This window comes from Pipistrellus kuhlii, unplaced genomic scaffold, assembly GCF_014108245.1.
Source record: "Pipistrellus kuhlii isolate mPipKuh1 unplaced genomic scaffold, mPipKuh1.p scaffold_m20_p_1, whole genome shotgun sequence".
NCBI lineage: Eukaryota > Metazoa > Chordata > Mammalia > Chiroptera > Vespertilionidae > Pipistrellus > Pipistrellus kuhlii.
In genome coordinates, this window is record NW_023425404.1 from 1,708,327 (window position 1) to 1,719,964 (window position 11,638).

The following is an 11,638-nucleotide window of genomic DNA, read 5'->3' on the forward strand; positions in this document are numbered from 1 at the left end:
TTCACTGCCAATTTTCAGCCTAACAAGGCAAGATTCGCAAGTACATACAAACCTCAATGCTCATTTTTTCTGCATTATTTCTGAAGAAAGGACTGTAAGTCTCTTCTAAGCTGTTAAGCATTTCTGGTTCACACAAACGTCCTGTTTCATATACCCGGCTGTTCTGTACATCAAGTTGCTTGGCAGCATGAATACTGTTTTGCTGCTGTTGAAATTGCAACCTGTTTAAATGAACACCACCATCTGCAGTTCGACTTGCAGGTGGTCGATAAATTTCAATAGAAGGGCGAGAAGAACCGTATGTGAGTGTCACTGTGGGTTTTTTCTGAGATAAGGGATTCTCCTGCACAAAATTGAGGTCTTCATCAATGAGGTCATCTGGTTCCGGCTTAATATCAATCACATCTTCAGAGGGTGCTGGCTCCCTCAGAGGTTTCACTGTTGACATTAATCGGGTTGCAGCTCCATCATCATAACTCTGCCTATTAAACACACACTCAAACATATTACAACCAATTTAGAGGAATATGATTAAATAGTCAAAGAATATTTAAATTGTAAGGTAGTCATTAAAAACTACTTTGAAATGGCTTGTTTTAAACTTTGATTTACAATATTTCAGGTAATCATACTTTGATCTCATCCACTTTTTATTTTAAAAATTGCTCCTGACCACATACCTCACCATTTCCAAAACTTTCTGAAAGGAGCAATTCAAAGATATGGCAACTATGTAAATGTCACATATACCCCCATCTGTCCATGGGTGGTCTACACAGAACTCTTACCTGGCATTAGTGGCTTTCTGCTCCTGTGAACTTGAAGAAACTCTGGACTCTCTTTTCTCAGATCTGGTGCTAGAAACTGCAAGGGGTGGCACTGCAGCTTCGTGCCTTCTCTCATCGCCCCGACTGAAGCTGCTCTTGTTGGAAGGCACGTTACTATCGAATATGTTGGTGTCAGAAGACTTTAGACTAGAGGGGTCTGGAAAGAAAAACATAATCCTTTTATACTATCTTGTTACTTTGATCCTTCCCTTGTTCAACACCAATTTAAGTTATACATGTTCACAACATTTTTAATGGCTCAATATTATTCCATACATAGCAATATCGTAATTTACTATTACTGAACTTTTAACTAATTTTCAATTATAAAATATTGAAATATCCTTGAAACTGAACTGTTGCACAACTCTATAATGACTTCCTTAGGATAAACTGCATAGTTCCCTTCCCTTATTTAAATTATCTTTGAATTATATTAAATGTATTGCTCTTAAATTTGTAACAATATGTGCTTCCTCAGCCGGGTCGGATGCAGCCAGGCCCGGAGCAGCGGCTGCCAGGTCCAGAGCAACTAGGTCGCGAGCGGCGGTGACCAGACCCAGAGCAGCTGGTTGTGGAAGGAACCAGAGCAACCGAGGCCAGGCCCGGAGCAACCAGGCCCGGAACAGCTCACTCCTCGCCTGCCCCTGCCCCACGGCTGCCTCTCAGACATGGCTGGAAACTTTTGTGGGAACTTGAGGGTCTGCTGAATTAAGTGATGAAGGCTTAGATCTGGATGTGTTGAGTTAGTATAGGGCTGGGGTGTTGATCTGTGAGTGCCTTGGGTGGGGCCTGGATGAGGCTGGTTGACCTATTTGGAAATATCTTTTGTGTGAAATGTATCATTGGGCATGTGGTGGTATTATTGATATGAGAAAATGCTAAGTAACTGATTTACTATCTGAAAAGGGATTTACTATCGGGGAAAGGGAGGGAGGAAGAGACTAAACATAAACTGCACCTATGGATGAGGACAATGGGGGATGGGGAGGGGGCGGAGGGTGGGATGGGAACCTGGTGGAGGGGGGAAGAAATGAGGAACCTTTGTAACAATTTGAACAATAAAGATTGATTTAAAAAAACAAAACAAAAAAAAACAATATGTGCTTCCTAAAAAATGTTCAAACGGCCAGGCCCGGAGCAGCAGCTGCCAGGCTGGGAGCGGCCAGGCCCGGAGCAGCTGGGTCTTGTGCGGCCAGGCCCAAAGCAGCGGTTGCCAGGCTGGGAGCAGCCAGGCCCGGAGCAGCCGGGTCTGGTGCGGCTAGGCCCAGAGCAGCAGCTGCCAGGCTGGGAGCGGCCAGGCCCAGAGCAGCCGGGTCTGGTGCGGCCAGGCCCAAAGCAGCGGTTGCCAGGCTGGGAGTGGCCAGGCCCGGAGCAGCGGCTGCCAGGCTGGGAGCGGCCAGGCCCGGAGCAGCCGGGTCTGGTGCGGCCAGGCCCGGAGCAGCAGCTGCCAGGCTGGGAGCGGCCAGGCCCGGAGCAGCAGCTGCCAGGCTGGGAGCGGCCACGCCCGGAGTAGCAGCTGCCAGGCTGGGAGAGGCCAGGCCCGGAGCAGCAGCTGCCAGGCTGGGAGCGGCCGGGCCCGGAGCAGCCGGGTCGGATGCAGCCAGGCCCGGAGCAGCAGCAGCCAGGTCCAGAGCAACTAGGTCGGGAGCGGCGGTGACCAAACCCGGAGCAGCTGGTTGTGGAACGAAACAGAGCAACAGAGGCCAGGCCCGGAGCAGCCAGACCCGGAACAACTCGCTCCTCGCCTGCCCCTGCCCCACGGCTGCCTCTCAGACATGGCTGGAAACTTTTGTGGGAACTTGAGGGTCTGCTGAATCAAGTGATGAAGGCTTAGATCTGGATGTGTTGAGTTAGTATAGGGCTGAGGTGTTGATCTGTGTTGATCTGTGAGTGCCTTGGGTGGGGCCTGGATGAGGCTGGTTGACCTATTTGGAAATGTCTTTTGTGTGAAATGTATCATTGGGCATGTGGTGGTATTATTGATATGAGAAAATGCTAAGTAACTGATTTACTATCTGAAAAGGGATTTACTATTGGGGAAAGGGAGAGAGGAAGAGACTGAACATAAACTGCACCTATGGATGAGGACAATGGGGGATGGGGAGGGGGCGGAGGGTGGGGTGGGAACCTGGTGGAGGGGGGAAGAAATGAGGAACCTTTGTAACAATATGAACAAAAAGATTGATAAAATGTTCAAATGAACTGTTTCCAAATTTATGTGTTTGTTCCCCAAAGCAGTTTAAATGGCTTTAGAAAGAAAGCAATCATATGCTATAGCAAATCCCCCCCAAAAGCCCATTTTTATGAATCTTACCTGTTGTAACAGAACGAAGTTTATCTAATACACCATGAAGCCTAAAAGAAAACAAAAAAATCTTGTTTCCTTAATCAAGAAAGATTTTATTTCAACTACCACTCTAAATTTGATGACATTATGGAATCAACCTTCAGATAAATATTGATAAATGATACTAAATGGTATTTAATGGATAAATGATATTAAGTATCACATTTTAAAAAGGCTTTACATGAATACTACAAGAGCCAATTAAAAATCATTTTTATCACTATTTTCAACATCTAACCTCTGCAAAAATAAGTGCCAGAATATGACTTGAGCACAAAGTCTTATCTAAAAGGATGCATTTTGTTTCCTAAGGACTAAAGATGCAATGTAACTGATGGTAAAAGATAAAATATCACACACACTTGTACTACAGCTTACTATTACAATTATTTAGGCATTATTTAAATTATTTTTATCTACTCATATGGTTTCTGGAAAAAAACTTAATTCTGAGGTAAGAAAACTTAATCTCAAAATATACTATCACATTTCACTGTATCTGTTATTTACAAAACAAATGCTGAAAACAAGCACAGACCATAACCCTGCTTATAATATTACCTATTTTATTTTAGTTATGTACAAGGCAAATTTGCCTTACAATCCTCCCACGAGGCCATGCCTCCTGAAACACCAGAAATAGCTCAGTATGTTTCACCCCAAACCCAGTCATATGCCACTGTTGCCTAGGACACAACTACAGCAGGGCTCCGAAGGATAATTTGGGACCATTGTCAATGAACCATTTAACTTAGGAAAGCAAAGTGCCAAATGATAGACACTATCACTTGCGTCAGTACATATTAAAGAACTGAACTTTTGGCAAGGTGAAAAAGTTGAATTAATTTGATTTTAAATTCAAATTCAATTAGCAGTATGTTTATGTAAGAAATTTGTCTAACACATTCCATCAAGTTATCTAAGAAATAATACACTAGGTCAATCTCCTATATTAATTTTAGAGGGACTCAAAACTAAAGTGATCAAAGGTTAAACCAGCCGAAACTGGTTTGGCTCAATGGTAGAGCGTTGGTCTGCGGACTGAAGGGTCCCGGGTTCAATTTCGGTCAGGGGCGTGTACCTTGGTTGCGGGCGCGTCCCCAGTAGGAGGTAGTGCAGGAGGCAGCTGGTTGATGTTTCTCTCTCATTGACGTTTCTAGCTCTCTGTCTCTCTCTCTTCCTCTCTGTAAAATATCAATAAAATATATTTTTTTAAAAAGGTTAAACCAGAAGTCAGGTCATAAAAATGTACATGAAACAAGTACCTGGACTGCTGAACACTTTAAAAAAAGCACTCACGATAATGGTCATTTCCCCAGGCAAAACACCTTGATCTTTTTTGGGAGGTACGGAAGGTACATTTTGGGGACAAGCTGTAAACAAGTGGGTTAGGTCACTCACACTATGTACTAAAACATTTGAGGATCAACCACTGTACATCATGTTCTCCAAAACTATAATACAAACTAGAGAATCCTGGGTGGCATTTCAAGCAAGTTTCAGAAGGATTGTAAAGCATTCATTTACCTCCTGGGGCAAAATCACCTTCAAGATAAGCTTTTGATTTAAAGGCAGAAAGTTAACCAGCTTCTTCATATTCCTCCTTAGTGCCTCCTATTCTCTGTCCCAGTCTCCGGCCTTTCACATTAAGCAGGCCGTTCTGCTCGCTCACTTTCTGCTCCATCATCCGCTTGTGCTGTAACTGGTGGTCTCCAGTGTGAGGAGCCCTAAGGGGACTTCCTGCCCTGTTCTCATCCACATCATCACTCTGTCCATCTGAAACCTGGTTCCAGAACCTGACTTTTTAAACTTAATCTTATGCTGCTAGTCAGTAGTTTTAACGAAAGGCCTAAAAGGACACTGAAGATTATAATACTGATTTTATTTAAACACCAAGTTGCCTATCTTAAAATTCCAAACTTCAAAAAGTTCTAAACTTTAAAAAATTTAATCTGAAATTCTGTCAAAATCCTTGCCCCCTCAGAATGAACTCAGAGAAAGCAATTTAGGAAGTCAACCCAGTCCAAAAGAACACCTGCAGCCGATTTAGGCTAAATGAGAGGAATAGTAAGACGAAGACAACGCCGAAACCGGTTTGGCTCAGTGGATAGAGCATCGGCCTGCGGACTGAAAGGTCCCAGGTTCAATTCTGGTCAAGGGTATGTATCCTGGTTGCGGGCACATCCCCAATAGGGGATGTGTAGGAGGCAGCTGACCAATGATTCTTTCTCATCGATGTGTCTAACTCTAATCCTCTCTCTTCCTCTCTGTGAAAAATCAATAAAATATATTAAAAGAAAGATGAAGACATTTACAAGAGAAACACAGGAACTACAGTTAACACATATACTAAGCACGTGCTAGCAGCCAGACACAGCTGTGCGCACATTACATGTGTCAGCTCACTAGCCCTCAAAGGACCCGATAAAGGTGATTTACTATTCGCGTTTTACACCTGGAGAAACCCAGGCAAGAGGCAGATGAGGATTCAACCTTGGCAGTCCGGCTCCAGAGGCTGTGCTCATTGCTCACAACCTGCCTCCCACACTGACTCTGACTCTCCTGTCAGGAGCCCCTCTTCAGAGAGGACACCTGCTCTGACTTGTGCCAAACTTTGGTCTGAGGAGTAAATAGTCAGAAACATACCATACGGTGAATCGGATTGTGTTGTTCCCGAGAAACAGGGACAGGTCCTCTGTCATCTGGTCCTGACTTTTCTTGTTGGCCACCATCACCATAATGTAATCAGGAAGTTCTTCATCTATTTAAAAGGAAAAGTACATAAAAACTTTTTTTGTGTTTCCCTCTATTTAAAGTTGCCGTGCTTGAAAATATAGATGTAGCTCTAAGAATTAATATTTCAGCTCTACAGGAATTATGTTTTAAAAAAAAAAGTGCCGAAACTGGTTTGGCTCAGTGGATAGAGCGTCGGTCCTCCGAGGACTGAAGGGTCCCGGGTTCGATTCCAGTCAAGGGCATGTGCCTTGGTTGTAGGCGCATCCCCAGTTGGGGCTGTGCAGGAGGCAGCTGATCGATGATTCTCTCTCATCAATGTTTCTAACTCTCTATGCCTCTCTCTTCCTCTCTGTAAAAAGTCAATAAAATATATTTAAAAAAAAAAAAAAGGTATAGCTTTTTTTCTCTTCATTCTATAGGTATTTCAATTACTAGAAGGATGAGATTTGGAATAATGAATACTTACAAAACTAGAGATTTTAAATTACAAACTTGAGAGTACATACATATCCATCATCGTTTTAAAAATGCTAATTTCAGAGAAGTTTCCAGAAAGCATATGGACATCCACCAAACAGTTTTGTTTAGTGTCTGTTTCAAAATGACACTCATTTCTCAAGAGAACTTTACCCTTAGTAAAGTCAGGTTTCAATTACTCAAGGTAACAACCATGCAGCAACATCAAATAAACTAAAACCACCAAAAAACCCTGCATCATTTTAAAGTTCCATCTTAAGATTAAATAATTTCAACTCATTTGTTTTATACTAATAGCCTCCTACACAGTGATTATGAGGGTGAGATCAAGAACCAAAATCAACAAAAACAAAAACCACCATAATGAGAAGGTATGGAAGCAAGTCATTCATCAGGAACTCTAATCCCTACAAAAAAAAATTTATTTAATACCTTAAATACTCATAACATTTCTAAACAGACAGAAAAGTTCCTTTCAGAAGTACTATCAGACATTTGTTAAAAGGAGAAATATAAAAAATCCAGTTCAAGAAAAGCACAACTATATTGCAGATAATGTATTATTTTGTGATACTACACCAAAATTCAACAAGTGATAGTTTCTTAAGGATTAGTAGCAATATGGAAACAAAAACTGTATCAAATAACCTTTTTTTGTATTGTTACATGAAAATCCATTAATACGCCCTAGCCTTTTTAAAAAAAAATATTTTTACTGATTTTCAGAGAGGAAGAGGGATAGAAACATCAATGAGGAGAGAGAGAGAACATCAGCCCACTGCCCTACCACCCCCCCACCCCCCAAACCAACTTGTTTTGTCACTGGCAGCAAAATCTATCAGTTCTTTCCTCTGCTCACTTTCAAGAAAATGTCTGGCCGAAACCGGTTTGGCTCAGTGGATAGAGCCTCAGCCTGCAGACTCAAGGATCCCAGGTTCAATTCCAGTCAAGGGCATGTACCTTGGTTGTGGGCACATCCCCAGTGTGGGTGTGCAGGAGGCAGCTGATCAATGTTTCTCTCCCATCGATGTTTCTCTCTATCCTTCTCCCTTCCTCTCTGTAAAAAATCAGTAAAATATATATATTTTTTTAAATGTCTGGCAACTATCCAAGTGTATGTAACTAGCTTGTCAGTCCTTATAATTTAAAAATGTTCCATGATAAAGGTGGCTAGTTCAGTTCTCAACTCAATTACACAAATCCTTTTCCTTAAAAGACAACCCATCGTGCTTCAGTGTACACCAGAAATACTTTATACGTTTGTACAGTACTTTATAAGCATATATTTATAAGTATTTCCTTCTTCCTCACTGCATGTTAAATAATGTAATCAAGGGATAGGATTTTAAAAATATATTTTCACTGCTTCATTACGTTCTTAAGTGAGAAGGGCTTTTTTAAGAATTGCAAGTAAGCCGGGATCGGTTTGGCTCAATGGATAGAGCGTCGGCTTGGGGACTGAAGGGTCCCGGGTTCGATTCCGGTCAAGGGCATGTACCTTGGTTGTGGGCATATCCCCAGTAGGGGGTGTGCAAGAGGCAGCTGATCAATGACTCTCTCTCATTGATGTTTCTAACTCTCTATCTCTCTCCCTTCCTCTCTGTATAAAAATCAATAAAATATATTTAAAAAAAAAAAAGAAAAAGAAAAAAGAATTGCAAGTAAAGCCGAAACCGGTTTGGCTCAGTGGTAGAGCGTCGATCTGCTGACAAAAAGGTCCCAGGTTCGATTCTGGTCAAGGGCATGTACATTGGTTACGGGCACAGCCCCGGTAGGGGGTGTGTAAGAGGCAGCTGGTCAATGTTTCTCTCTCACCAGACGTTTCTGGCTCTCTATCTCTCTTCCTTCCTCTCTGTAAAATATCAATGGAATATATTTAAAGAAAAAAAAGAATTGCAAGTAAAGAATATGATGCTTTCCCCTAAAGTTTGGTGTGAAACCTTGATTTCTTGATTCAGGGTCAAGTACCAGAAGTTTTACCCACTATTGCTTTTGCACAATACAAACGTCAGTATTAATATAAAAAACAATTTTGGCCCTAACCAGTTTGGCTCAGTGGATAGAGCGTCTGCCTGCAGAATGAAAGGTCCCAGGTTCAATTCTGGTCAAGGGCATGTACCTTGATTGTGGGCACATCCCCAGTAGGAGGTGTGCAGGAGACAACTGATCAATGTTTCTCACTCTCTGTCCCTCTCCCTTCCTCCCTGTAAAAAATCAATAAAATATATTTAAAAAACAAAACACAAAACAATTTTGACTTCAGAGTCCCTTGGAGTCTTCCACACCTTGAGAACCACTTTCATCATAAGTGACAGCTATTATCTGTATAGGAGGCACCAGCTTTGCAGCCAAACAAATCTCAATCTTGCTCAAGTAAGCACTCAAAGCCTCAATCTCCCTGCTTGTACAGTTGGGGATATTACACTTACCTTCCAGTGTCCTCCTGAGGATTACCATGGCCTAATGCATACACATAGAGGTTAAGCACAGTGCCTGGCCCAAAGTAAATGCTCAAATTATAAAAATCACAAAAGAACAAAGAGGATACATTGCTGTTAGGAGGTGAAAGCGAGAAGAACAGAAAAAATAAAAGTAAATAAATAAATAAGAGAAATGAAAATAAAACTCACTGAACCATGGCAGAGGCAAATGGCAGAAAGCATCGAACATCCCAAATGCAAAATAATTGTGAATCATGAAGATCAAGAAAAGCAAACAAAATAGGGAAAACAATAAAGATTCGACCATGCCTCAACAGAGGAAGCTAAACAATTTCAGAACACCACAGAAGAGGGTACACACACACACACACACACACACACACACGGTTGTATACAGAGCTTTCCATTAAAAGTAAAACAGCAAGGAAAAGAAGTAACCAGGGATTGTCTGAAGTGACAGCAGAAAAGGGTTTCTTCAAAGTCAGCAAATTCCGTCGGGGAAAATGAACTCACTAAGACACAATTAGCTGCAAATTGCAAATTGCATTAGGTTAACAAAATCAACAAAACTTACCAACATAAGCTCCTAATTCTTGCAATTTCCCCTTAATGGCACTCTGAGGGGGGTAGGGGGGTGGGGGGGTGGAGAAAAAAAAGACAAACGTACGTGAGAGAACGGCGGCCCTTAGGAAAACCGACTTGCAACGCAGACGCAACTGTGCGGGTGCACGCACCTCCAGCCCCTCTGGGCGCCCGGGGGAGGCGGGAGGCGCCGGGGCGCGGGCCCATCCTCCCGACCCCCCACCGGGGCCGCCTCCCGCGTCCCCCCGCCCCCCTTCTCCGTCCCCTCCCCCTCCCGAGAGAGGTGCACGGCTCGCACCGGCCACCTCCGCCTCCTTCCGCTCCCCCGCAGCTCCCGGGGCCGGGTGAGCCCCCCCAGGCCCCGGGAGGCGCCGCCGGCCCGTGGCCAGGCCGCAGCGTCCGGCCCGGGCCCACCACCCCGTTACTCCTGACAACCGCGCGCCCGCCGAGGCCCGGCTTCCCGCCCCGCCCCCCGCGGGCCTCACCCGGATCTTGCGGCTGATCTCCGTGCCAATCTCCATGGCTCCGCGGCGGGCGGCGAGCTCAGCACGGCGCGGCGCTTCGCTGAGCCAGAGCCCGGAGCCGGCTCCAGCACGCAGCCCCCGGGCCACAGCCACAGCCACAGCCACCGCCACCGCCGCTTCGGGGTGCGCGGTCTGCGTGACCCGCCCACAGCGTCCCGGCGCCCGGAGCGAGCCGGGTGCAGCGCGCCTGCGCCTGCGCACGCGCCTGCGCACACCTGGGCCCGCCGGGCCTGCGCTCTGGCGCCCTCTGCTGGAGGCGGGGAGAGCAGGGGCTTGGTGCCTGGCCTGGGATGCACTTCCTCTGTAGGCACCTGCAGAGCTGGCTAGGTGGTTCGTCCCTATTCTTGCCCGTGGTTATTAATTTTACTCTCCTCTGAGAAATACGGATGAGTTAAGTATGCTGGGAGAAAAATCTCTGGCTTTGACGTGATATCCGAATTAGAGTCCAGCCTTCACTTACATAGGTTCACAGATATTGGTTTAGATGTTTAAACTTTCAAACATTTTTTTTCTATTAAAGTTTACAGGGAACATTATTTTGTATTCGTTTCAGGTGTACAGAATAGTGGTTAAACAATCATATGGTTTACAAAATGGTACCCCAATAGGTATCTAAACTCTTGAGTCCTGGTTTTCTACTGCCTCCTAGCGGTTGCATTATAATATACTTGGAGGGAAAATGGGATATCCAGTGCAACAGGACTAGAACCCTGGTATGCAAACTGCGGCTCGCGAGCCACATGCAGCTCTTTGGCCTCTTGAGTGTGGCTCTTCCACAAAATACCACGGCCTGGGCGAGTCTATTTTGAAGAAGTGGCGTTAGAAGAAGTTTAAGTTTAAAAATTTTGGCTCACAAAAGAAATTTCAATCGTTGTACTGTTGATATTTGGCTCTGTTGACTAATGAGTTTGCCGACCACTGGGCTAGAATATCAAACATAGTCCCTTGTTTGACTCCACAACTACCCTGAGTGGGGTAGAGAGTAGCTACAACCAAGTCACAGGTGCTGCCTACACTCAAGGGAGGGGATTGATTATTCAGGGTGTGAACAGCAGGAGTAGAAATACTGAGGCCACCTAGGGTCTGTCTGCCATGTGGCCCTTCATCTCGTATACCTTTTTTTCTTTTTCTTCTGAATTCCTTTACCATCTTTTTGGGAGCTGCTACTAGGACAGAACATGCTCTGTAATGTTTATTTTACTTGTGGGTGTGTCCTAACAAAATCATACATTCCTTGTAGGTCTGTATTTCTCCAAAGTGTCTTTCCGAATGCTAAACACATAGTAAGCATTTACAGAATATTGTAGGATAAAAGAAATTAATGACTAAATTATGGATAAATTCAGCCATCATGTCTTCATTCAACATTGATGAGAGGCAGTGGAGCAGAGTGACTGAGAACAGGGACACCAGAGCCAGGCTGTCTAGGTAGAATCCCAGCTCCCCTATTCCTTGTGAGGCCTTAGGCATGTTGTTTATATCTCTGTGCCTCAGTTTATTCGCCTGTGGCATAAGTACGACACCAGTTTCTCCTTTGTCGGGGTTATTATAAGGATGAAATGTTAATATTTTGGAAACATTTCAAACTGTGCTTGACTCATAGCAGCACTATGTTGATTAAAAATTAAAGACCTTCCCTGAGCCAGATACTGTGCTGGAAGACCGAGCACACAGATGAGCAAGACTACATTCATGACGCAA

At 44.2% G+C, this 11,638-nt stretch overlaps 1 protein-coding gene across 12 annotated transcripts in view; it reads right to left on the reverse strand.

The window, feature by feature from the left end:
- The window catches only part of ZC3H14 (zinc finger CCCH-type containing 14), a 41,010-nt gene extending 30,911 nt beyond the window's left edge, over window positions 1–10,099 (reverse strand). For 4 of the 12 annotated variants that reach the window (XM_036429521.2, XM_036429495.2, XM_036429489.2 and 1 more), the window contains exons 1-6: window positions 9,899–10,099; window positions 9,406–9,448; window positions 5,824–5,938; window positions 3,145–3,185; window positions 789–984; window positions 53–482 (exon numbers count right to left, since the gene is read on the reverse strand). In XM_036429521.2, coding sequence (XP_036285414.1) covers window positions 53–482; window positions 789–984; window positions 3,145–3,185; window positions 5,824–5,938; window positions 9,406–9,448; window positions 9,899–9,934 — 861 coding nt within the window. In that variant the 5' untranslated portion in view covers window positions 9,935–10,099. The remainder of the gene's footprint in view (window positions 1–52; window positions 483–788; window positions 985–3,144; window positions 3,186–5,823; window positions 5,939–9,405; window positions 9,449–9,898) is intronic. The other 8 variants (XM_036429503.2, XM_036429530.2, XM_036429470.2 and 5 more) reach the window with 4 other exon arrangements.
- Window positions 10,100–11,638: the final 1,539 nt, after the last annotated feature.